This window comes from Cuculus canorus, chromosome 7 (genome assembly GCF_017976375.1).
Source record: "Cuculus canorus isolate bCucCan1 chromosome 7, bCucCan1.pri, whole genome shotgun sequence".
Lineage (NCBI taxonomy): Eukaryota > Metazoa > Chordata > Aves > Cuculiformes > Cuculidae > Cuculus > Cuculus canorus.
The window spans coordinates 22,418,587-22,445,451 of NC_071407.1; the positions used below are offsets into that span (position 1 = coordinate 22,418,587).

The 26,865-nt window shown below is 41.8% G+C and overlaps 1 protein-coding gene and 1 long non-coding RNA gene across 5 annotated transcripts in view; both read left to right on the plus strand.

The window, feature by feature from the left end:
• LOC128852653 (uncharacterized) overlaps positions 1–5,303 on the plus strand; it is a 77,685-nt gene extending 72,382 nt beyond the window's left edge. Inside the window, exon 19 of one of the 2 annotated variants that reach the window (XR_008450619.1) lies at positions 4,375–5,303. This is a non-coding gene — a long non-coding RNA (uncharacterized LOC128852653). The remainder of the gene's footprint in view (positions 1–4,374) is intronic. The other variant, XR_008450620.1, reaches the window with a different exon arrangement.
• Positions 5,304–7,482: 2,179 nt separating this feature from the next.
• Positions 7,483–25,187, plus strand: SAMD8 (sterile alpha motif domain containing 8). 3 transcript variants are annotated; one of them, XM_054070858.1, is made up of 6 exons: positions 7,483–7,613; positions 15,621–16,228; positions 18,357–18,452; positions 19,161–19,278; positions 20,066–20,216; positions 21,059–25,187. In XM_054070858.1, exons 2-6 carry the CDS (start codon positions 15,651–15,653, stop codon positions 21,361–21,363), a joined length of 1,248 nt encoding a protein of 415 aa, XP_053926833.1. In that variant the 5' UTR covers positions 7,483–7,613; positions 15,621–15,650; the 3' UTR covers positions 21,364–25,187. The 3 variants fall into 3 exon arrangements, with proteins under 3 accessions (XP_053926833.1, XP_053926835.1, XP_053926834.1); XM_054070860.1 differs by lacking the exon at positions 7,483–7,613 and adding an exon at positions 8,016–8,160; XM_054070859.1 differs by lacking the exon at positions 7,483–7,613 and adding an exon at positions 13,546–13,660.
• Positions 25,188–26,865: the final 1,678 nt, after the last annotated feature.

Below are 26,865 nucleotides of genomic sequence, written 5' to 3' on the forward strand. Positions count from 1 at the left end.
GCTGATTGATTTGTGCTCACGAGTGAGGAAAGCTGACTGAGCAGTTAAGTTGTTTAATTTGTTTTACTTTTCTCAGGCTTCTGGGTAGAGTCTCAAGCTGAGACTTCACTGCAAGTTTTTTTAAATGTAAGCCCAGCCCTTTTGTTGCCAATCAAGTTCTGTCAGAAATGTGCTCCTGTTTAATTCTGTCCCTTTTCAGTTGTAAAGCTTTTATTGGCCTCTGCCTCAAATGCACTGACTAAGAACTCAAGAGTTCATCTGCAGTATGAAAGCTTCTGAGCGGGAAAAATGAAATCCAGAAGAATGATGTCCAAGTCCTGTGTGCCTCCAACATCGGCATGACATAGGTCTGTTTGCTTCAGAATTGTGCCTTTCCACACTTAGCATCTCCTACGCAGTTAAGAGTCTGTGAACATGACTTTGGTAAAGCTGTGTTACTGGCTTTTTTTGAGGACCATCTTTTCCCGCTCTGTGTTCTCTCTTGCCTGCTATTCTGCCCCCAACACTGGGCCAGGGTGGTTCAGAATATACCTGTCCTTCCATGTATTTACACAGGACTTAGCCATCAGGTTTGGGAGTCAATCCAGGACAGTCAGGCTCTCCTCTGCTGATGTGCATCTTGACGTGGAACTCTCAGGAAGCTGGAGATCCTTCTCAGGAGAAGTGCTAACTCCTCAAAGTGAAGCTGAAGGCTTTGTTCCATCATCTCCTTGTTCCTGCAGTGCATTATTTAGGAAGAAATGTTTTGCTGTGAGGGTGGTGAGGCCCTGGCACAAGTTGTCCAGAGAAGTTGTTGCTGCCCCATCCCTGGAGGTGTTCAAGGCCAGGCTGGATGAGGCTTTGAGCACCCTGATCCAGTGGGAGGTGTCTCCACCCATGGCAGCAGGGTTGGAACTGGATGGGCTTTAAGGTCCCTTCCAACCCAAACCATTCTCTGATTTTTGTCCTTTTGTTAACATTCAGGGAAAGCCCACAATTTTTGTGAAGAACTGTTGTAATTTAGTTTCTGTAACAGTAGCCTGAATTCAAATGCTGAAAAACTGGAAAGCATGAATTTAGCTTTGTCCTCAAGTTTGGCAGGACATTCCTTCCAGGTGTAACCTTTTTGTCCAGGTGGGTTTAGCTCTCCACAGCTTTGCTGCTTTCCTGACTTTCTTAAAGCTACCAAGGATGGATGGATGTGAAAAGCAACAAACTGATATGTAGTCATGCTGAATAAAGGCAAAATCAGCTTTCTGTCAGTAGGGAATTTTTGAGAATTTGGATGCTCTCCTGACTGTTGGGTTGGGCAGCTCTTAGGCAGACATTTGTATGAAATTCTATACGATCTTAAAATAGCTGCTGTTTCAGTTGATATTTATGTGTGATTAATGTCAAAATTATGCTTTCTGTTGGGTGTTCTAAGGAGTGGACTATGCCTTTGTGATTACTTTGTAGACAGTACGTGGTGCAGTAATCTAAATCAAACATTCTCTGGCTAATAATGTATGAGGTGGCCACAGTGCAAACTGCCATGGAGCACACAGCATGGCGTTGCCGGGAAAACCTGCAGTGGCTGGAAACGGGACCTATTGCACGGACAGGGAGTCTCTTCCATTGAAACCACTGTGATGGGTACCAACTGCTTCTGTGTCTGGGACATCCTTCCTTCTTGCTAGTGAAAATGAGGCCAAAATCAAACTCCTTTCACATATCCTGAAAGAGGAAAATTTCTGTAGTGAAAGTGTCCCAGCATGGAAGTTTAGCTACCTATGGTTCCATAGATACAGATATCTACTACGAAAGATCTACTTGTTTAATTCATCAGCCTGTTTTCAGGCTTTGATTTTCAGGCTGGTTAGCTATTGAAGAATTGAACTAATTGAATTCTGGTGCATTTAAGTCAGTACGAAGTGAGACAGGTTTTTCTGGTGTTCTACAAGATTAGAACAGGCTGCCCAGAGAAGTGGTAGAGTCCCCATCCCTGGAGAGGTTCAAAGAGCATGTAAATAGGGCACTTTAGACATGGTTTAGTATGCACGGTGGTGTTGGACTGACAATTGGACTGGATAATATTACAGGTCTTTTCCAATCTTAATGATTCTATGATTATTGTATGTTTGTTTTATAGAACTATTTTGTCTCTCAGCACTTGGAATTTATTCTGTTTTTTCTACCTCCCCCTCCCAAGTTTATTTTTTGCCTTGAAAAACAGTTTGTTTCACTGATTTGATTAATTCTTAGGGATTCAGTCCCTTTTTCTTATATTACAAGAGTAAGAAATTTGAAGATGAAGTAGATGCTTAAATGTTCACATATGACTGATCTAAATAAGCTTCAACTCAAGCACAGAGATTGTGAGAAAATAATAAGGTGGGATCTGATCTATACAAAAATGAGATTATCAAAAACCCCACCCCAAAACCCAGAAAAAGATTTAGATCAGTTAGATCAGTTAGCACTTCTAGTGAAAGATACCCCTTTGCCATCCTGTACTCTCTGCTGGAAGAAAGTTTTCATAAGCAATTCATTTTCTTTTCAGCTGGGGCCTTTCTCTCCTGCATATGGTTTTGAGATTTATTTGAGATAGATTATTTCAAATTATTAAATGCTAACAGTATTATTTAATGACAAATTTAAAAAAAAAAAAAAAACAAAACGAAAACATTAGCATGTTTTCCTTTGCTATATAATATATTGTAACTGGAGCCAGTTGAGAAATTTCAATATAAATTTGCTCTCTTTTTTTCTTTTTTGAAGTGTCAGCTTGAACATTGAATCAGTACAACTATGTGAATTGAATAAATTGTTTTCCATCCAAAGATCCACCCAGTGTAAATACACATTTTAAAGCCTTTTTTTCTTGGCAATCTGCAGTAGTTTTAAAAATATCTGTAGCTTATAATTTCTCATAAATTCTCAGGCTGACATGTCAGCATTGGCAGTGCCTGTCAAACTGATACCAATGCCTTCGTGTCACACGGCAGGAAGTGACATAACTCAAAGTGATAGAATGAGGTTTATTGGAAATTTCTGTTAAATAAAGCACAAACTATTTACATAATTCGCTCTTTTAAAGAACATCCAATTTTAGCAAGGACAAGTAGTTTTCAGCTTCGAAGTGTGGTGGCTGAGCAGCTTTTGCATGTCTATGTTCATTTAAGAGTTACGAGTGTTCAGTTGTGCACTTTTCTGTGCAAAACAATTTGATCTTTTTAAAAATATTTGTTAGATGATGAAACAAGACAGAGCAGAAAAATGCCATTAGCGGTGATAACTTCGGATAGAAATCAACCATCAAGGCTTTCTCCAGCACTGAGGCTGGCAAATTGCTGCTGTAAAGCAGCCCAGCAACTGTAAGGCGTGGCACGGGGCTACCTCCACTGACACGTGGCCAGCCTGCTTATGTCTGTCTGCTCCGCTTTTGGTATGGATGCAACTTTTGGCCAGGAGATCACTGGGTGGAGATCTATTGCTGATGTAACGTAAGGGGCCTGTAAGCTTCAGACAGTCCTGAATTCATATTTATATATAACTATGGCTTATCTTCCAATCTGGATTTCTGAAGTCTGGAGACTGGATTTGGAATTTGTTTGCAGATGGATTCCTGGTCTTGCTATAAACAGCGTAGGGAAAACAGGACAAGGAAACACCTGCTTTCATTTTTATTTCCTTCTTGCAATCGGCTGAGCTGGTGGACTCCAGTGCATGTTTGTATTAAAAGCCACATAACAAAGCCACAGCATTCTGGACACAGCAGCACTGGCCTCTCCTATAAAAAAGCTGAGAATGATATCACAAAGGTGAGTTAGTCCCAGGATTGTGTGTAAGGCACTGACACGGTGACCTGAACTGTGATGAGACAGCTCTGTAGCCTGCTACTGCTATTTTTGCGGCCATTTTTAATTTCAGTTTTTACTTATTTTTACATTTTTTAGCTCAAACCAGTTTTTCAGATGCAAGCACAAGTGATAATGGATTGTAAATTGTACCAGCCTGGCACCTGGAAGTGTGCAGAAAGCTGTGATTGACTGGCAGCTGGTAAAGAAAAGTTCATGGCAGAACAAGCGAAGAACGCATGTAGTAGAAAAGCATGAAGTCTCTTTTAACTGAATCGCCTTGCTCTTCTATAGTTTTGTTTTCTTTCTCAGAGAACTGCTAGGTATTTAGAATTATAATATATGGACCTGGAGTAAGCCAGCTTTATTAATGGGCCCATTATAAGCAGGAAGACAAGGTCCATTTGAATGGTTACGTGTGCTTCTTTTGGATTCATATGTGTGTGTTTATCAATGAGGAAAGCAGATTGGTCAGTTTTTCCTGTAGTGCAGGTAAAGGGAAAGAAGGGGAACACTGTGGGGACTGAAACAGCATTTAATCCCTATGTGTTTGCAGAGGCTGCTAAACTGGCAAAGGAAGTGGCATATTCACTCCAACTGCAGCAACTCATCTGGGAAGCTGCGCATCGTTGGTGTGAACAATAGCAAGATGGAACAGACTGCTTAGAATTAAGCATCTTTGAACCGGTATCTGGGCATGTGGTGTTGAGCAGAAGTTCTTACAGCTTGTTTCTGTTCTGAATATCCAGTATTTCATCTAATTAAAATGCATGTAGTCCACTACAATTGAGATTGTGGAATGGTGGACATTTGCATTGGACTGCTTGATGACTCGGCAACTTGATGTAGCTGCGAAGCATTTTGAAATCCAGTATTTCTATGTTTCACTGTTGTGGCACAAGGGTGAAGACTGCAAAAGATCTCTTTTTCTCTGAGAAGAAAGAATACCAGGCCAAGTTCTATGAAAAGGCTAGTGTCATTAACTTAATGGAGTGACACTGGCACCTTCTTTTTACTTCAACTGAAGCCATATCTTAGGTCACTTGGACCTCATAGTAATTACATTATCAACAAAGCGAGTTCTGACTTTTCATTGGACTGTGTTCTGCTGCTGTAAAGGGCTGGCTGCTACCACAGTCTGTTGATCTACAAAATAAATTTATTTCTGGAGCTATTTGTTTGTAATTCGTCTGTCTCCTTCCATCCCTGCCTTTTGTATTATTTATGGAGCTTCTGAAGTGACAGTGCCTTGTTGAAGCTTTCACAAGTTGTCAGTGCTGTTCACATCGGTGCTGTGGATCACACTGGATGAATGACTGCCAGTTTTCAGATTTATTTCTTCTACAGTCATCAGAAAAGAGTAACGGTGCAAAAAACGGCGCATCTACCAAGAAGAGAAATGTTTTGTAACGATTGCTTGATGGGAAAATTGACAGTATGAAGGTCCTGCAAATTTTCTCTCCTATATTCTCCTTTAAATGAAGGATGGGGATATCTTCACGACACCACTAGTGGGTTTGTAAATGATGGCAGTGTTGCTCTGTGTTTATTCATTTCTCATAAAAAAAAAAAAAAAATCAATGAAAATTCCATTTAGTGTGCTCAAACTTCCACTTCTTTCTCCCATCTACAGTGTACTAAGGTCCTTCCAAATGATGGACAGAAAGATCATACTGGAAAAAAAAAATACACTATAGTGTCTTCCAAGAATTGGGTTTTATACCCTTAGCCTGGTTTAGGCATGTTCTGCTTGTCTTCAGTTAGGAAAGCAAGACACTCTCGCTTTTCTCTTCAGCTGATCTCTGTTGGGATAATGGAAGGTTTAGGCATTTGTCTCCTTACCTCTAAAAAACACCCCACCAATTTTGAGTTGGATTTTGAGTTTCTTACACAGCTCAAGGGAGTTATGGCTGTACTTCCATATATTTCGGACTTCTCTTCCCACAAATCCAGGGCCGAGTCTCACAAGACGTTGCCGCAACCTGGTCCTAGTGAAGAGGCTGAGGAAGAAGCACCACACATTGGTGTTAGGCTGATTGATCGTATATGGTTGGACTGGATAATCTTAGAGGTCTTTTCCAACCATAATGATTCTATGATTGTGGTTGTTCCTCCTGTACTCTGCACTACTGATGCTGCACCTTGAACCCTGGGTTCAGTTTTGGGCTCCTCACTACAGGAAAGAGGCTGGAGTGTGTCCAGAGAAGGGGAACAGAGCTGGAGAAGGGTCCGAAGCACAGGCATTCTGCGAGTGGCTGACGGAACTAGGGCTTTTCAGTCTGGAGAAGAAGCAGCTGGAGGGGAGATCTCCTGGCTCTCTGCAGCTCTTGGAAAGGACATTGTAGCGAGGTGGGTACTGGTCTCTTCAACCAAGTAACAAGTGATAGGAGGAGAGGAAATGGCCTCAAGTTGCACCAGGGGTGGTTTAAGTTGGATATTGAGAAAAAATTCTTTACTGAAAGAGTCGTGAAGCATTGGAACAGGCTGCCCAGGGCAGTGGTAGAGTCTACATCCCTAGAGGGATTTGAAAGGCCAGTGGATGTGGTGCTTAGAGATAGGGCAGTGTGAGGTTAAGGGTCGGACTGGATGATCTTAAACTGTGGTTTCAGTACAGGATGGGGGATGATGTGATTGAAAGCAGCCCTGTGGAGCAGGACTTGTGGGTGCTCGTTGATGAGAAGCTGGATGTGAACCAGCAGCGTGTGCTCACAGCCCAGGGAGTCAACTATGACCTGGGCTGCATCAGAAGCAGAGTGAAGGAAGGGATTCTGCCCCTCTGCTCTGGTGAGACCTCACCTGGAGTCCTGTGTCCAGTTCTGAAATCCCCAAAATATGAGGGATATGGATCTGTTCAAACATGTCCAGAGGAGGCCACGGAGATGATCCTAGGTCTGGAGCACCTCCCATACGATGACAGACTGAGACAGGTGTGATTGTTCAGCCTGGAGAAGAGAAGGCTTTGAGGAAACCTTAGAGCAGCTTCCAGGACTGAATGGGGCTCCAGGAAAGCTGGGGAAGGGCTCTTGAAGAAGTGCGGGGACAGGACGAGGGGGAATGGACATAAACTGGAGAAAATCAGATTTAGACTAGCTATAAAGAAGAATTTCTTCACCATGACTGTGATGAGGCACTGGCACAGGTTGCCTATGGTAGTCATGGCTGCACCACCCTGGGGAGGTGTTCAAGGCCAGGTTGGATGGGGCATTGGGCAGCCTGATCTAGTGGGATGTCCCTGCTCATGGCAGAGGGTGGAACTGGGTGATCTTTATGGTCCCTTCCAACCCAAACTATTCTATGGCTCTATGCTTCTGTGATTCTATGATATGAGCTGAAAGAAGGGAGATTGAGATGAGATCTTGGGAAGAAATGTTTTCCTGCGAGGGTGGGGAGGCCCTGGCACAAGTTGCCCACAGCAGTCTTGGCTGCCCCTCCCTGGAGGTGTTCGAGGCCAGGTTGGATGGAGCTCGGAGCAACTTGATCCAGTGGGAGGTGTCCCTGCCCATGGCAGAAGCTGGAACTGGATGGGCTTTGAGGTCCCTTCCAACCCAACCATCCCACGACTCTGACTGAGAGCTGCCCAGCTGCCTCACCCCAGCCCCGGCCGATCGCGGCCGCAGCACCCGCCTGCGCGAGGCCACCGGGAGCCGCCCGGCGCTGTGCCCGCCCCGTCGGAAGCCGCCGCGCGGCACCGCCCCTTCCTGCCGGCATGGGGGGGGCCGGACGCTGCGGGTGAGAGGGGCGGCGGGGGCGCCGCTCCCTCGGCTCTGCCCTCCCGCCGCGGGACGGGGCTGCGGGGTAAGGTGGGGTCGAATAGCTGGGAGAGCTGGGGGGCAGCCCGGGGAGAGGAGGGTCTGGGAACGCTTAGAGCAGCTTCCAGCGCTGGAAAGGGCTGCGGGAAAGCTCGGGAGGGGCTCTTGGTCAGGGAGTGCAGAGAGAGGATGAGGAAGAACCGGTGTTCAGCTGGAAGGGGGGAGGTGGAGATGAGAGATTAGGAAGAAATTGTTTGCTGTGAGGCACTGGCACAGGTTGCCCGGAGAAGCCGTGGCTGCCCCATCCCTGGAGGTGTTCAAGACCAGGTCGGGTGGGGCTCGGAGCCCCTGATCCAGTGGGAGGTGTTCCTGCCCATGGCAGGGGTGGAACTGGATGGGCTCTAAGATCCCTTCCAACCCAAACTGTTCCGTGATTCTAAGAAGCCTCGTGAGTAGGAGGCAGGGCGACTGAGGGTGGCAAGGTCTGGGCTGTGCCTTCATGTCACGACAGGTTGGGAGAAGAGGGAGATCCTTTGGTGTCTCGCCCCTGTGCCGGCCTTTGCGGGAAACATCGCTTCTGGAAGTGATGCCGGGTGGGTGTGCTGTGTGTTAGGCTCATTTGACCATGTCGGGTGCAGGAGTTAATGAGGCAGCGTGGAAGAGTGCTGTTGTTGGTTTGCACGCATGCTATTTGTGTTTTGGGTTTAGATGGAGGAGGCTGCCCATGTGGAATGGATTTTGTGGGACTTGAGGCCCGTGTGTGTGTATGAAATTGAAACAGCAGAAGCTGTCATCCAATGGGTTTCTCAGATCCACGCTGCCCTGCGCATCAGGCAGCCTCTCCGACTGCTCACCTTATGGTTGCTGATTGCTGGCTTTAAAACCAGTACTTCAAAAGGGCAGGCTTTTCTGTAAGTTAACGGAAGAAGAGGCAAATGAGAGGCAGTGTTAATGTTCATGTGTTTATTGGTTTCTAACTGGGGTTGAAGCGCTGTCACGGTTTTGTATTTGATGCTTCAGTTTACAGAATTCCTTTCGAAAAACCCCAACACGCAGGTTGTGTTGGAAGATGGCTTGATGGAAGATTCCCCTGGCACTCAGCGTGGTGCATCTCCACAGAGCTCCCTCATGCAGCTGAACACAGAGTCTATGCCATCTCCACAGAGCAGCTGACCATGCTGTGCTCTGGGATGGCAGCGGTTCCACAAGACTTTCCCTGGCATTTAAATATCCTCAAGTTTGGCAGAGGGGCGTCTTGCTGGATATCTGAGCTAAGGGAGTGCCGGTGGTCTTGCTCTTCCTTTTGCTTTCTGTGATATAGAAAAGAGGTGGAATTAACTTGAAGGACTGGGGCAACATGATTTTTAGACCCAGTAGGAGGAAATTGTTTGGAAAATTTGGTAAGGTTTTGTTACAAAAGTGCTACTTGGATGTGGAGGAAACACTCTAGGTTTGTCAAGAACAAGAATTTTAAATTATCCTGTTCGCTATTTTATATGGCCTTTTGCTGGCTGGTTGGGTGTTTTCTTTGGTACTATACAATTCAAAACACAGGTTGCCCTAGAAGTTGCAATCTTTCAGGCTTTATACTCTCACTTTTCTTTGTAACGAGCTCAGTTTTGCAGCCCATTTTGCTGGCTGAGTAAATATGTAAAGCATAATATTTTGTTAATGTTTATTTGAAAATAATGAAACTTCTAAAAGTTTTTTATTTCTTATTTATCTTAACGCATCTAAAATGAGGAAGGCTCCGAGATTTTCACTAGACCGGAAAGATGAGGTTGGAAATGATTGTGGAAAGTAGGAACAAAACCAGTTCAACTTTAAATATTTTTCTGATATTAATTTGGATGGGAAGTTTGTTCATGTTTTCTCCTATTTCCGTCCTAAGATTAGGGTGTGGGGGAAAAAAAAGAAAGAAATAAAGGAGAAAACAAACCTGAATTCTTTTATTGCTAAGTTGTATAAGAAAGAAGAGCAGCAAATGTGCTGTTATGAGATGGATATACTGTTACTTGAAGTTGGGGAAAAAAATACTTGACATTTGGCATGTGAAATGTTCAAGATCTTGTACAAATATTAATGGAGTACTGTGAATTACATCCTGAGATAAAGTGGTGGAGTACTTGATTGGTTGTTTTAAAATCACTTGTGTGTTCCTTGAATTACGGTGGTAGGATGAAAAAAAGCCTTGTTGGCTTGTTGGTAGATGAGAAGTTAAGCCACTCTGAGTGTAGACTTGAGTGTAGTTCAACCTGTTTGATTTGAAGAGGTGTACAAGTTAGGGAGCAGTGTGCATTCTGCTCCGCTTGCTGCAATCTGTAACCACACTTAGTGGTTCTTAGGACAAATATGTTCAGCTTTCAGGGCTTTCTGTAATAGCTGCTCTCGGTTTTGCATGAAGGCATTCCAACAGAAAAGTTCCTCTGAGCATACAGAGCTGATCTTTGGATTTACAGTTTCAGTTCTGTATTTTCCACAATGCAGCACTTCAGTAAATAATTCTTGAAAAGTTACGTCTTCCTTGATGGTTTAAATCCTCAGCTAAAGTGTTACTTCATGAGATTTCTATCTTGCCCTCATAAATAGCAGAAAGACCTTTGGGTACAGTTGAGATGCTGATGATCATCTCACTTAACTGGAAATGTTTATGAAGGAACCCGATAGCAGAGCCACCAAGTATAACTGAGTGTGGGTTTTACAGGCATATTTCTACATCTGCTTGTTTCAGGAAAATACTTACATATTTTTTTGTTCTTGTGGTGGGTGGTATGCGATGTTTGATTAGTTTTAATATACACAACATGGTAGCTGTTGTGTTAAAAAAAAACATGAAAAATCCCTTTATTGTTTTTGCAAGAGGTGTTTGCTGCCTTTGTTTACAAGATACTGTATTTAGAAGGCATTTAGAAGGTAAGGATTAAGTCACTCTCTACTATGTGGCAATAAAACCTTTGGTGCTATTTGCTTTAAATAAGCACTGACGAATTTAGAGTTCTAAGGAGGAGTGAGTGACAAGCTTGCAAGTCAGCAGAGTACCCGAGACTTTTGATGCCTAACAAGGCGGGGCTGTGTGTTCTTTTCCCAGCACAGCATTACTGAATTGGTGTGTGACAGTAGTCTTATTATCACAGGCTGGCTCAGTGCATGTTTTTGTGTGTGGCTTTTTTGTGCTGAGGAGCCTCAAATTCAGGTCTAGTCCACATTCCAAACCAGCAGCTGTTATACAGAAAAAACCTTCTCTTGATGTTGTGCTCCTAGGCCAGCAAACCTAGTAAAGGAGGAGCTGGTTGGAGTCACCTGTATTCAGCTTGAAATCTTCCAGAAAGAAATGTAGGTTAAATCACTTGAGATCTGATAGTTCTTCAGTGTCTTTCTGAAAATTTCTCAAGGACAGTGAGAATCAAACCTAGCTGGGAAAAAAATCCAGAGGTATGTTCAGCAAGGAGAGCCATAGGCAGGTAGGGAAGCAGGAACGGTGCTGGTAGGGTGTTGCATGCGGGTCCAGAATAAACAAATCTAGTCATTGTTCCACTCACTGCTGTGAACATCACTGGGATCTTATTTAACCCTTCAGCTATGATTCTGGTTTAACCGAGTTTTGTTTCTGTAACAGGACTGCAGCTTGATGTTAGTGTGATATTAATGCTGCTTTTTATTGGCTGGAGTAGTGATAATCGTATTCAACTTTACATGTTTTCACCCCAATATAGAATCATGGAGTTTTTTTGGGTTGCAAGGGACCTTAAAGCCCATCCAGTTCCAACCCCCTGCCACGGGCAGGGACACCTCCCACTGGATCAGGGTGCTCAAAGCCCCATCCGACCTGGCCTTGAACACCTCCAGGAATGGGGCAGCCCTGACATATCTGGACAACCTGTGCCAGTGCCTCATCACCCTCACAGGAGACTATTTCTTCCTAAGACCTCATCTCAATCTCCCCTCTTTCAGCGGGAAACCATTCCCCCTCATTCTGTCCCTGCACTCCCTGACCAAGAGCCCCTCCTCGGCTTTCCTGAAGCCCCTTTCATTACTGGAACCTGCTCTAACTCTCTCAGCGCATCCTTGTACAGGAGGTGCTCAATGTACTGACTTAGTCTGCATGTTAGGTATGTTAGAGATTTGATGGCTGACCAGCAGTAGTTCAGTAGAGGAATACATGGTAGAATTGTGGATAAACATTTTGAAAGAGGTGAATTTTCTGTATTTACATACACGCCTGCAAAATATACCATGCTAAGGGATGTGCTCAGCCTTTCAGAAGCATCTCATTTTTTGCAATGCCCCAAACAAATTGTAGAAATGTTCATGGCTCATAAAGTAATACTTTTCTTCCGAAAAAAGAAATTCGTACACACAAGCATGTGAAGTTCAGATTCAGTTATGTTCTTGCTGCTAACTGGAAGTCTGGGTAAGGAAAAAGGGAAACGAGACATATGATACGTGCTAGTGGTGAGCTGACTAAATATCAAGTCCCAGCAGCAGGAAAGTCGTCAACAAGTGAGCTCCAGACATTGCTGATGTCAGTCAAAAAGGATATTTTGCCCTCTGACACTTAAGCCTGTGCTTGCTCTCTGTTATTCGTGCATGTTATTCACCGTTTGATAATGTAATATATTATTTGGTTTCAGCAGTGTTTCATACCACTAGTGTATAAGGCAAAGTAGTTACTGGTGCTGTTTTCTTTTGGATTTATGTGCAGTTACTTAGGGAATTTGGTCTCTTCGTTAGTCTGGCATTGCAGGCTGGTAGCATTGCAAAAGTTATGTTGCACTCTTAAACTCAAAAAGGAACAAGTGCAGTTGGGAACAGAGATCTGGATTGTATTCCTGGTGCTATGATTGTTAGGGAAAGTGCTTTTTACCCTTTAAACTACAAAAGTGGTACTAAACCAGTAGACTGAAGAACATGACAGTTTCTGAGGTTAAAGAACCTGCCTTGTCATCAAAACTGAACTGAACAGCAGAACAAAACTGTTGTGGTTGTGGGGAAATTAGCTGTATAGAGCGGTTTAAGTTTGTGTAAGTGCTTGTTTCTCTTGTTGATTTCCTTGTCTTTTCGAGTTGGTTATATGTCTGGTCTTTGACAGCATTTAAAAACAGGAGCAAGTCAGGTGCCTGGTGAGGTGAATGCAGACTTTCTCCCAGGTGCAAACGTTCATCAGTGCCCTTTGGGTGGGTATCATTTACTCAGTGTTGTGAGGTCACTTTTATTACACTGAACGTAAGGGTTGGTTTTTATTCCTGCAGTGCTTGATGGAGAAACACTTGGCTGGTGTGGGGCTGCTCGACAAAGAACAGGATTCCTGTAGGTTAGGGAGGGCTTACAGCTGTTGTCCTTGGAAGTTACTTAGGTTGGAAGACAAAGCAGTAAGTTGAGTGTATTTTCTCTGAGTCTAAATTCACTGCTTTTAAAAAAACTCATGGTGATTGTGGTGTTATAGAACCCACTGTGATTAACAGGGGTTTTTTTTTCAGTATTTCATCTGTATTTCGGAGTAGGGAGACCTGGAATTCCAGATAAGCAGCTCAAGTTTGTTTGTTTTACTGAAGTAAGATAAAAGCAGTAGTACAGAAAAGGTCAATTAACTGATCATGAATTACAAATTAAATGTCATTTTTGTGGATACGTGTGTGAGCAAAGTAGTTGTTACTGTTGTTTTGAGCAAGACTTTCAACAATAGTAAGATAAAAGTGTATTTGCTTATTTCTGTTATATGGAGAAGAAAGAATATAGTGAATGCAGAGGCTCAGTTAGTGGTTTATGGCTGGTTTGGCAACTTTTGAGAATCTAATGCTGGGCATTAAGTACATGTTGTTAATCTATCGATCAACTCCAGACAGAATATGTTCGTAAGTACGACTCCCTTCAGTCTTTCAGAACGGCAGCTTTGATTTGTATGCTCCTTTTCCTTCTGAACTGTTTCATTTGCACTACTGGGAAATCTCGTTGGACAAATTGCATCTTCTCTCCTATAGAATAAAGTCACATGTGATCCTGTTAGATGTAAGCTGGAAGAAAAGGTTGCATCTAATAATTACAATAAGAGCTACTTCTGACAATGGGCACAGCACCTCTTTAAAAAGAGAAAGGGTAAGGAAAGAGCTGCTTTTTGACAAAAAGCTGTGAAGATGGTGTAAAACTTTGTGTTGAATGGTGGATTTGAGTACATGTTTACCATATACAGAAGCTAAATAATAGATCAAATAGACTGTTTCCCTGCTTTAATTCCAGTGAATGATGGATGTGGCACAAGTGTGTTGTACTGTCCTGTATCTGCTGAGATTTGGTTGGCGTGATTGGAACATTCCATTTAATTAGGCTGTGTTTCCAGGTTCAAAAGAGCTGCAAAATTGTAGCTGTTTCTTGGACTGTAGCCGTACATCAGCCACCAAATATAAATTATGCACAAATCCATTCTGTGCTGCTGTGGGTCTTCAATACCAGATAAGCTTTTTATTACTTGTATGACACTGGTAGACTTTCAAAGTTTGTTCCTATATTCCATGTAACATTCTTTGTAGTGGTTGTTCTAAGCTGTTCTGGTGACTTGTCACCGTCCTGTGAACGAAAGATTGCTGAGATGCCTTGCCTTCCTCCAAACAATATTCTTGAGACATCATTGAGAAACCTGAAATCTGAAGAGAACACATCTTTTCTGGTTTTGGTGTGGTTTTCTGTTATCTGTTACTGTGTCTCTCTTGAAGATGCTTTGGAATTATGGCTAATGCTTAATTTCTAGTAACATTGTTTTAAAAGCTGAATATTTTCATAGAATCGTAGAATGGTTCGGGTTGGAAGAAGCCTCAAAGCCCATCCAGTTCCACCCTCCAGCCGTGGGCAGGGACACCTCCCGCTGGATCAGGGGGCTCCAAGCCCTCTCCAACTTGGCCTTGAACACCTCCAGGGAGGGGGCAGTATCTGGGGATGTATCTGCAATGGGGATCTGCAATGTATCTGGGGAACCTGGGCCAGTGCCTTACCACCCTCATTGTGAAGAATTTCTTCTTAATGTCTAATCTAAACCTTCTCCTTTCCAATTTAAGGCCATTCCCCCTTGTCCTATCACTCCATGCTGCTGTAAAAAGCCCTTCCTCAGCTTTCCTGTAGTCCTTTCAGTACTAGAAGGCCACTGTAGGGTCTTTCCAGAGCCTTCTCTTCTCCAGGCCAGGCAACCCCAAGTCTCTCAGCCTGTCCTCATAGCAGAGGTGCTCTAGACCTTGGATCATCTTTATGGCTTCCTCCATATCCTTCCAGTTCTATATCCTTCTTATCTCGGGGGTTCCAGAATGGGATACAGGACCCCAGGCAGGGGTCTCACGAGAGAGGAGTAGAGAGGGGGAGGATCACCTCCCTTGCCCTGCTAACCACAAGGATTTTGAAGGATTTGCAATGTAATAAGCATATAAGTTACTGAGATCAATGATGAAAACATGATGGCTGCATCACAAATATACAACTAAGATTCCTCGGGTCAATATTATTGTAGATGACTACTCTTAGGTTTACTTGGGATGGGTTGGAGGGAATGTTGTGCCACCAAAGCTTCGGTAGGTGTTTTAAAACAGTGCAGTGAATTGGACCTCTAATGTGTTATTTTAGCTTTAATTAAGTTTTGCATGGTTGCTGGCTATGCTTTCTTGCTTAGTTTATGAACTGCAAACAGTGGGGAAGACTAATGATTAAGCTGAGACTTAAAAAACAGATTAATCTCTCTTTTTAATTGTATGGTGTAATTAACAAACCCAGATTTGTTTATTTTTATTAAACTAAGGCATAAAAGTAGACTGGGTACATCTAGGAAATATTCTGCTGCTTGGTAGCTTTACATTTCTGTTTAGGAACAAGTGAGATAATTATTTAGTTTTGCTTGTATAAAAATATTTTAAAAGCATTTTTATGTTGCCTGATAAATGATATGTCTGGTTTTTAGCTGGCTCCTTTATACAATGCATTTGGCTAATTAAGCATCTAAAATTGCACAAAATACAGGGGTATTTCATTAATCTTTGGTAAACATTTGGGTCTGTCTCTTTCTCCAATATCTTAACAGGTTAATTCCGTTGGCGGGTAGAGAAGGAGGATGGCAAGCAATACCCAGCTCTGCATCCGACGTTGGACTACCAAGAATGTGGCCAAGTGGCTGAAGGAAGAAGGATTCTGTGAATATGTGGATGTTTTGTGTAACAGACACAGGCTGGATGGAATCACACTGCTGACACTCACAGAGTATGATTTACGATCACCTCCTTTGGAAATCAAAATCCTGGGGGACATCAAAAGGCTTATGCTGTCCATACGCAAGCTACAGAAGCAGCATCTGGATGTCCTAGAAGAGCTGGGTTACAGCAGCGATGGTCATGTTGGCACAGCATGCCAGAGTGTTGGCTCGCTGCAGGGTGCAGACTGGTTTTGTAATGGTGAAGTACCTCGGGACTGTGATGGACCAGTTACAGACCTGAATGGTGATCAGTATCAATATGCAAATGGAAAAAACAAACACTTGACGCGGAGGCTGGACCCAGAGTATTGGAAGACAATTTTAAGTTGTGTGTATGTCTTCATAGTGTTCGGCTTTACATCGTTCGTTATGGTTATAGTGCACGAGCGAGTACCTGACATGCAAACGTATCCACCTCTACCAGACATATTTCTAGATAGGTAAGAAACTGTCTTAAAAGAAAATAGTAATGTGATGGTTAATGCGTCGGCTGTCTTATCTTCATTTCCAAAGTTTCATATGAAGATGCCTCTGTGGGATAGTAATTAGAGGGCCGTAAACCTTTCTGCTAAGGTAAAATGCACATAGGATCATAGAATGGTTTGGATTGTAAGGGATCCTAAAGTCCATCCAGTTCCACCCCCCTGCCATGGGCAGAGACATCTCCCAGTGGATCAGGAGGCTCCAAGCCCCTCCAGCCTGGCCTTGAACACCCCCAGGAAGGGGGCAGCCACAGCTTCCCTGGGCAACCTGGGCCAGGGCCTCACCACCCTCAGCATGAAGACTTTCTTCCTAATGTTCCATCTAAATCTTCCCCCTTTCAACTTAAAGCCATTTCCCCCTCATCCTATCACACCGTGCCCTTGTAAAATATCTCTCCCCAGCTTGTCAGGAGCCCCTTTCAATACTGGGAGGCTGCTTTAAAGTCTCCATAAGCCTTCTCCACACTGAACAACTCCAGCTCTCTCCGCCTGTCCTCATAGCTGAAGATGCATCCATTAGATGTGGAGATTCAGTCTTCTCAGGGAATGGAGCTATTGTTTTACCCAGTTTATATTCAATTCTGCACACTTAGCTCATCACACCACAGGAATCAGCTCGTCTATGCTCTTATTCTAGTACAAACGGTGATGGTCACCTGGCATAGATAAGTAACTGTATGCACTTTCTGAAATCCAGATGCTGCTGTGAAGCTGAACGTGTTGTGGGGTAGAATAGTTTTTGTTGAAGGAGTCCTTTGGTCTGCCAGTGAGCAAGGAAATGGAAAGGGAATAGCCCTGATACTGTATATTTGCTGTCTCCCCACTGACAGCTTGTGGAAGATGGTTTAAGGGAATTCTGAAGTGACTGAATAGACCAGCTTGTTTTTCAGTTGTATGGTATCCGCGTATGTAAACACTGTTGTGACTTCAGCAATACCTCCTCATTTCTCAAGGAAAACATTGCCACTTGAGGCAGCACAGCTACACAATAGCAAAGGTGAAATTCCAGTAATTCATTAGAGATTTAATAGAGGATAAGTGCTCCCACTGAGCAACTGCACTTGCAGCGTAGGAACTTATTGCTTGAAGAGTTTTAAAAGCAGGATAAACTGTTTAAGAGGTCGGTCTTTGTGATCTCATTCTTGCCAGTGATATCTGTTTTCAGGAAGTTAGCAGGAGTCTAATCTTGAGTTAGTTTGCAGAATCCTCCCCCCCCAAAAAATTCAGATATAACTCAGTCAGGATAGACCACATCCAGCAACTGGAAGAGCGGAGAAAGAGCGGGAGCTATGGCGTTACTGGATTTAGTTCCCAGGGCAGTACCAGGGTGTTCAGAGGGCAGGAGAATGACAATTTCAGAAAGCAGCAAAACAATGTGAGGTGATCACCACATTTGAGCAGTGCTTTGCTGCTGCATCAGGGGGAACACAAAACTGCGGCGAGCAGCCTCTCTGGAAATCTGTTGATCAGTATTCTGCTGAAATTGCAGAGTGGAAATAGTTACTGCTGCCACATGTATGCAAGAAAGTCTTAAATCTTTGGACAAGCAAGGCTAGAAGATTTGTATATAGTGATTGTCACCAAAATCTAGCTTTGAAAACAATTGTTCTTTTCCTAACACTTTTCTGTGCAGTTCTGCTTCCTTACAAGCATCTAGCACTTTAGACTTTGCAACATTGCATTGATTGTGTTGACATGGCGTTCTTAAAAATATAGGCATAATTGACGTGATGCAAGTTTGTGTCAGAGTGAAAAACATTGTTGGGAAGCAGGGGCAGAGGAGAACATCCTGTTAGGAAATAACACATGTGAATTAGGTGAGCATACTAGGGATTTTCTTTGACTTGCATAATTCTGTGTAAGTTTCTGCTGGAATCCATTATTAGAAAGGAGGTAACATAATTAAAAAACTAATTCAAATTCCATTTCATCCACTCTAACAAAATACTTTTTGGTTGTAGTTTACTGTCAGATTAATACAAGTTAGTTTTGTCATTAGAACTTTGTATGACTTTATTGCCAATACTGAGACTAGAAAGAGAAATTAAGCAATTGTAAGTTAACTGTCTTGCTTCATCCTTTTTAGCGTCCCTAGGATACCGTGGGCTTTTGCTATGACTGAAGTATGCGGTGTAATTCTTTGCTATATTTGGCTGCTGGTTCTCCTGCTTCACAAACACAGGTGTAGTATATAAAATCCAAATTAATTGGTACTTTGATGCAGAGAAAGGACTGTAACAAAAAATTATTATTATGATTAAGACTTTCCATTCAATAAGTATCTTATAAGCTTCTAATATGGGGATTTAATCAAGAAAGGTGACCTGTGAATCTTAACCAGGAGTAAGAATTTGCTTTTCTACCAGATTTGTACGTGATTTCCTTCAGAACATCTGTACTTCAGAGAACTGTCAGTATGTAGGCTCATACTGTAATAAATTGGTATATAAGGAAGTCCTACAAGAAAGATATTCCACAGGATGACTGAGCCAACCTAGCGGCTTGCAGTCACTGAAGAGCAGAAAACTCCTTTTGTCTGTGTGCATGTGTGTTTTCAGTTAAATTTTCACCAGCTTGTTGATTTTTATCAGTTAGCCCAGCAGGTATGAGTGCCAGAGCTCATACGAGTGTACCTGCAGGATGGAGCTGCACCTTGTGGTGGTAGTCAGCGTGCAGCAGTGGCTCATCCTGCCATGTGGAACCATGCCTTTACAGTCCTACTTACACAAAAAAAGGAGGGTTTTGCTGTGAAAGCAATGATTGTAGCAATGATGAAGTGACTTCATGGGATTAAGTTGGGGTGCAGGGAAATGTTTTTACTGTAACTGTACTGATATAAGAATGCAATATATTAGGATTCTTGTATTGAGTTCCTATGTACTTTCCGTAGATCCATACTTCTGCGAAGGATGTGCAGCCTCATGGGGACAGTATTCTTGCTACGCTGCATTACCATGTTCGTTACCTCACTCTCCGTGCCAGGCCAACACTTGCAGTGCACCGGAAAGGTACAAACTGAAAATGCTTTATATTATTGTTTTTATTTACTTTTTTCAAAATTTTATTTAAGGTATGATTAAAGTTGTGATCATAATGTCAAATGTTTGTCTGTAAGAACAACGTTGTTTCTCTCCTAATTCCTCTCCACAGCCCTTCTTTAATTGCCATTATGCAGCCAAGTATCCTGAGGGGTTTTGGAAGCATTTTCTGCTTTGGAGAGGAGACAGTTACTTGGGGAAGGGTGGGTGTTTGGAATATTTCACAATGTAAACCAGAGTGAATACATGAGAGAAGTATGCATTCAAGATACTGCATTCATGAATGACTGAAAGTGGAGTAATTGCTGCTTTGCCTTGTTGGGTGGGTGGTTTTGGTAAAAGAAAACCCCAGACTGTTATTATTTCACCCTTTCTAATGACGGATATACCATAGAACATGGAAGTTTATGTTGAGTTAGAAGAGGTTTGAGCTGAATATATTGGAACCTTGACAATGACACATCGTGAGGTTGAATGTCTTCAAAAAAAGGTGGCATCCTCTCTGTGTAAATCGCTTGCAACAAAATACTTGTTCTGCATTCCAGTATTCATCGGAGCTATGATGAAAACAATTACTAATTGAAGTTACTAACGTGACTCACTGCCACAGTAAAATCCAGACATGTGCTAACCTGTATTTTAATAGCCAACATGGTAAATGGTGTGAAACACATCGTACTATACAGCTGACATTAAGGATGTGTTGTTGAGGCAGTGGGATTGGATGTTACTAAGGGTTAATGTCGCTCTCTTTTAGTTGTATGGCAGTGTTTGGGCAAAGCTCCAGAGGGCGTTTGCAATATGGAGTGGCTTTGGAATGACTCTGACCGGAGTACACACATGTGGAGATTACATGTTCAGTGGCCACACTGTTGTCCTGACCATGCTCAACTTCTTTGTCACAGAATGTAAGTACGGTGACAATATTTAAATGCCCTTAAGGGTTAAGAATATTTGCTGCTCACTGTCAGCCAAGGGTGTGAGAGTGCAGGTACTTAAATGTCCTTAAGTGTTAAGAACATCTGCTGCTTGACCTCCTCAAAAAGTTCAGTGTGTAACATTTAAGCAAACAAATAGAAATTCAGATTGCTGTGCTCTTTCTCAGGTTTGTGACAGTTGCAGACAGGAGAGGAACAGCACTGCCTAGATCAGTGGCAGGATGAGTAGGCACATTTGAAAGAACACGTGAGCTGTGAAAATGAAAGGCTTTCTAGCTTGCTCCTGGGAGAACACTAGGGAAGATACCGATGGTTGTCTGTTCCTGTACGCTTCCCCGCAGAGCCTTGTCAGGCAGAATACCTGGCTGGGTGGCTGTACGTTCTGTATGGTCCGTAAAGCCAAAACATCCAGCCTCATAATGAGTGAGGATATGTGAAGCAATGGTGCTCATACTGTAAATACAGAGTGCAATTTCATGGAATCACAGACTGGTTTGTGTTGGAAGGGACTTTAAACCCACAGAATTCTGCTTTGCACTGTCCAAAACCATCTTAGGATACTCTGTTAATCCAGAAATGCGTATTAGCTGTATTTGTAAATGAAGTAATGAAGTGGTAGGTGTTTATAACTTGCATGTTTGCTTTTTGGGGATTTGTTGGACCTGTAAACAGTATTTCCAGATGAGGACAGTAACTTTGTCACGGTTTTGGATGAAAAACCTGTATAAAAACTTGGAATGTCTAGGCCTGGATCTTGTAATGACCCAGATTTTTGAGACATTCAAGGTTAGTCGCTTTTTGTTTTCTCCTAGATACACCAAGGAGCTGGAACTTCTTGCACACTTTGTCCTGGGTCCTGAACCTCTTTGGAATCTTCTTCATCCTGGCTGCACATGAACATTATTCAATAGATGTCTTCATTGCCTTTTACATTACTACAAGACTCTTTTTGTATTACCACACGCTGGCCAATACTAGAGCCTATCAACAGAGCAGGAGAGCAAGGATCTGGTTCCCCATGTTTTCTTTTTTTGAATGCAACGTCAATGGCACTGTTCCCAATGAGTATTGCTGGCCTTTCTCCAAACCTACCATACTGAAAAGATTGATTGGCTGAAGAACACATGGCTCAATTCGGAATTCTATGAAGTGTTGCAACTAAGATCTTACAGGGCTACCTGGGACGAGGAGTGTAAAGTAATATCTTTTCACTTGGTGATCTCTTTCTCCTTGTCTTGTTTCTTAGATTCTTAGCCATAAAACAGGGTTCCCATACTTCACAGAGATGTGTTTTGTTCTTGTGTTGCTAAAACAGAAAACAGTACAGGGACTGGTAAAGGCTGTTGGCAAACCATGAATATGAACCAGAACACTGTTACCCTCAATGAGGTTCTAGGTGAATGTTTGTGACTGACCTCAAATATGTGCTTATACTAAGTATAATACACCCTTTCCTTTACAGGTCCAAATCTCTATTACCTGACATGCCAGCCTTTATACAGATGAGAACTAAAAGATGAGAACTTGATGAAGGCTTCCTTTTAAAACAGTCATAAATGTAATTTTCAAAACAAACTCTGTGTATGCTTAAAGATTGGGGAGTACTGTGTCATAACGAAGAAAGCAGTATAGTCCCTTGCTGAAAGGGCCTCTTAACTGTTAAGTCTTAAAGTACAATTGACAGTGTAAATGGTCTGCATACGGGTTGCCAAAAACGAAAGTCTGCCTTGTGGCTATGCAGTGATGACGATTTTTGTTATTTAGTCTAGTCTGTCAGTTGTCTCTGTGGTTGTTCTAGCACCTGGAAGTTTCCCTTTTGTGTTTAAATAACTCAGTTCAAGTAAGTGCTACATCCACTGAGAAGTAAGTTAATTTACCTTTAGTGAGTTTAAAGCCACAAAGTAACTTTTGTGTGGTCTTAATTGCTTTATACCCAAACTTGTGCATGCTTTTTAGGAAAAGGTTTTTAACATTGGAAAAATGGAACAGTTGTCTTCATACATCGTACTGTCCAATAAATGGATGGGGAAAATGCATGTAGTACCTCTTTCAGGAGAAGTAATAATAGTGAATATTGGAAATAGTGCTCATATTGATGTATGTTTTAGCACTCTGGTGTCAGCAATATGGTGAATATCTCTGGATATATATACACGGTATATTTGTTTATATATAGATATAAACACACAGTATACATTCTTCTAACAAGTATGAAAGGAGACTAGTTCTTCATTTAAGTTTTTCATTTACTACGCTGAAAGATAAAAGTACCATATGCAGTTGAGTTTTGGTTGTTTAAAAATAAAAGAACCCACAACAAGCCTTCTAGGCCCGCAACCCAACACTCCGAGGCCATCGTGTGTAAGTGAGGAGCACGTACCTGGTGATCTCTGATGCTGTGGTTTGTAAGGGGACAACACTAGCGCTGGCTGTAGAGACTCGAAATTGGATTTGTGCTAAAGGAAAGCTGATGAGTAAAAGGTGCAAATGATAAAAATGGTGTAAACCTTTTAATTTAGTTATTGCAATTTCAGAGTAGGTGATAGGTGAAATAGGTGAAGGGCAGCTTAAATCAGCCTTGGAAAGTTACACAGAGCATTTCTAGCTTGGTGCAAGCTGACTCGGTGGCCACAGCATACTTAGGTTTGCATGGAAAAGAATCCTTTTGGAATTTCGCCAGCCAGTTTTATATTTTGAGGTGTGTACCCTACAGTCGGCTACTCCTTGCTGTGTCGTGTTCCTCTTACAAATCTGCATTGTACTTACTTGACTGTCTTTCTCTCTTTATAGTCTATTACTGTTCTAAATTAATTTAACTCCTATTCCAGTGAGGAACTGCACATCCCAGAGTAATTCTGCCCGCTGTATTGAGCACACATGCACTGTACTATTTTGCAGACTTTTGTATCTGTAACATTCCAATTTTTTAGCAAAGCTGCAGGTTTAATACTATAATCTTCAATCTGCCATTGCTTGATAGCTCCTGCCATCAAATATGCTTCCACTTCAAGAAAAAAGGGTAAAATATTCAGATTTAAAGACTTCTAATTTGTTGTTCTTAACTTTCTGATTGCAGAAAGGCAATTTGAGCATTCCTTGTGAGACCTGATAATCAGAGAGCTCTTTTTTTTAATTTATATTTGCCTTTGCAATGCACACACACTTACAAATGCTGGTTTTTAACTGCTAGGAAACAGCTGTTCTCAGGATGTGCAGGGTTGTATTCTGAGTTATGACATCTGGAGAGGTACGCAAATAAACCTGCAAAGCTGTGGATTCTGGAAAGAACCCTGTCAGTGCTGAACTGAAAAGTTATTTTGCAACTTAAACATGCAGGAGAATTTTCCAGTACAGCCTGATGTAACGATGTTTACATAAAGTTATCATTTCAGTACTTTATTTTTTAAATTAAGTCCATAACCTTTGAAACATAAAGCTTCTCTCTTTGTTCTAATTTATTTTTTCAAATTCTCTTAAGTAAATCTGTATTTTAAATCAGCATTGCCTGTCTGTTTTTAAAGACTTGTTCTTTTGTAGTGTTTGCTTGATGCTCAATGTCAGAGTCCAAGATCAATAACACACCGAGGTTGGTTTGTGAGCACTGAGGTAGGTTAAAAAGATAAGTGTCCTCTTTTGTCTATGAACACACAAGAGGAAGGCATGAGGCTGACAGAAGGCAGAAAACCGATCTCGCATGGGAAAGAGCACAGGTCAGCCTGTAAAGTTGATGGTGTGAGTGTTGTTTACTAGATGGAAACAAGTTGCAAGTAACTGACAGGCCTGTACCTCCTGTTGAAAGAGTCAGTGTTTTGAAAGCGTTTTACTGCTTTGCTGCTGCTGGCAGGCACTTTAAAGGCAGCAGAGCATCATTGGGCCTCAGGTTTAATGCTCAGTGTGTTCAGGTTTGTCTTACTCCCTTATTTTCATGCACTACACTTTTTGCTGTGTTTCTGTTTTGTGCAGAGTCCCCTCCTGTGGTCTGTGGGAGCACACACGCAATCTGAATCCAGAGCAATGAATGAATTATTGCATGATGTCAGCAAGTGTCTGACAGCATGAGTACTGCAAAGTGCACAAATTAATCTAGCCGAAAAGTCTGAACTGAATAACTCTGGGTATACAAAAGAAACGAAGGGTCACATTTTTTTGGTAGCTTAGGAAACCTGGTAATATTTGAGACGTGATGATAGCCTTAGCTTTTCTGTATTCTCAATTTGGGGATGTGTATGCACTTACCTAAAGGTGACAGACACAGAGGTGCTCTTCCCCTTCTTTGTTTTTTTCATTGTACCCTGTGACACAGCTTCTTATAATAGCTTTTCTAAACTTTTTTCCTTTACTTTTTCCTTTTTGGAAGATCCCTTAAATTAGTGGTTTTATCGCGTTACACTTGCATACAGAAATTTGACTTTCATAGATACGTTTTAGAAAATTCTGATTATATTGACAAAAGCTTATGGAAGGACCTTTAAAGCATGGTCTCTCCAGCTGTTCTTTAATGATTTTGGAAAGCTTCTACATGTGCTTCACATCCTCTGGCAAACAAGACAGTGCTTAGACGAAGTGTTGGTACAGAATTGTAGGTAGGCCTGAAGTATTTAAATACCCAAGACTAGCAAGAATTGGATCCTATGAGTGTACTGCTTTGAATGAAGTTAGTTATCTGTCTAGCTTTAAGCAAATCACTACATACTCCTGACTTCAGTAACGGTTACCATTTTAGCTAAGCATTTTCTTGGAGAACGCCAAGCTAAAGAAATGGGAATAGGTGATGTTGCATTCATTTTGGTTTTCCCTGATTTGTCTCCATCCCCCCATCTACTATAGATGAAAATATTCCAGCAAAATTTCAAAGAGAGTACTGCTTAACTGGGTTCTGAGATAATAAATCTGTGAAAAAAGTATTCAAATGAACCTTTGATAGTTGGCTGCTTCAGAAAGCCAGAGTCATTAAAATGATTTGGGGGAAAATAAGTTGTTTTTTGATGCAAACATGTTAAATAAGGTTATTTAGAAGCATTGAAACCCTTCCATGAGGATGGAAGCACAGGTTCCTATAACCTTTTTTATACAGCTATGTCTCATCTTCTGCAACAACTGGTATCTCCTGTGGGTTTTGAAGCAGTGCGCACAGGCTTAGGGCTACAATTCAGCTTAGTTTTAGATGTACAAAAGTCCACCAGGTTTTTAAGCACCAAAACTACTGTGAAGCTGAGTCTTAATCATTAAATACACGTTTGAAGAATTAGCAGATGTCTCAGGGAAAAAAAAATAAAGTCAGTTTTGTGGACCTCTGAGTATAACAAAAGTCACCTATAAGAACTGTGAGAGTTGGGAAGAATTTGCAGTAATCTACAGGCAATATTGATTTTTCTGGGATTTCTTTTACTGATCAAGTTTTATTAAAACTTGACCTTTAACTACAAAACCCAACACAGTCTTGTCAAGATGGAAATACATTTGGCAGACTATCTAGTGGTGAGACAGCTTATCCTCCAAAGTGGTTTGTGCATGTAGACTTCATCAATCACAGGTTAATAGATAGAGCACTGATGGTTCATGCAGATTCCTATTTCTGGTGCATCTTTGTGGCTGTCTAATGGAAACAGTATTGGGGGGAAGACCTTTGGTGTGAACCTACCGATGTTTTGTTCATTCTATGAAGAAAAACACCAAAACCTCTCACAACCCCTTGAACACTATAGTATTGTGAATAGAGAACTTTCCATAAAGCAGATTCTTGCATATTTATATTGAGAAGTTTGCAGTGAGTATTATGCCCATAACTCAGTGACATGCACGTTTTTAAAGCCAGGCTGTGGTAGGTGTGCAAGAACATAGGATGATAAATGTGGAGCACAATAACCTGACCTGTGAGCCCAGTGACAGTGTGGTTATAAGGACTTAATCATGACTTAGTTGTTCTTTTTCAACTCAGTTTTGTTAAATATGAGAAATTTGTCATATATGAGAAACCCCAGACTGCATTTTACATGGTTTTTCACATAGTAGGGTTTTAGAAATGTGGCTTTTCACACTTCAATTACTTCAATCGTGTTCCAAAAGAGCAAACAGTATTACCTAGTGGCTAGAGAGTATCTGGTGCAGTTTAAAGTGAGTATTGTAAATAAGTAAATATTGTTTTGATTCTAAACTCAGATTGAATTAATATATTGTTTTATATCTTTGTTGTATTAAAACATATTTAAAAGTACTAAAATAAAATATTTGAAAGATGAAAAATGTTTTATTTATTTTATGTGTAAGATGATGGCGAATTGTCTCTGTTGGTGTTGTGACCATAGAATCTACCTGAGTAATCTAGGTTTTAGAGTTGTTTTTCTCCAAAGCTCTGTTTTACCAGTGTGAAAACGCATGCTGCCTAATGCGTACATCAGTGTGCCTGATGGTTTTGCCAGTTGTAAATTGTTTTCACAAATCACTTAAATATTTTTGTTATTCAAAAGTTAGAAAACATGTTCGGTCTTGTGAGATCTCTACTCCGCTCTCGTGAGACCCCACCTGGATGGAGCTTGGAGCAACCTGATTCAATGGAAGGTGTCCCTGCCCGTGGCATGGGCGTTGGAACTGATTGGGCTTCCATGTCTTTTCCAACCCA

What these genes read in the sequence shown, in the direction of transcription:
- SAMD8 (XM_054070858.1), top strand. Translation starts at nt 15,651, where the DNA reads ATGGCAAGCAATACCCAGCTCTGCATCCGACGTTGGACTACCAAGAAT. An exon ending in CCAGACATATTTCTAGATAG is followed by an intron (nt 16,229 to 18,356) that starts GTAAGAAACTGT and finishes CATCCTTTTTAG; the next exon opens with CGTCCCTAGGATACCGTGGG. An exon ending in ACTTGCAGTGCACCGGAAAG is followed by an intron (nt 19,279 to 20,065) that starts GTACAAACTGAA and finishes GCTCTCTTTTAG; the next exon opens with TTGTATGGCAGTGTTTGGGC.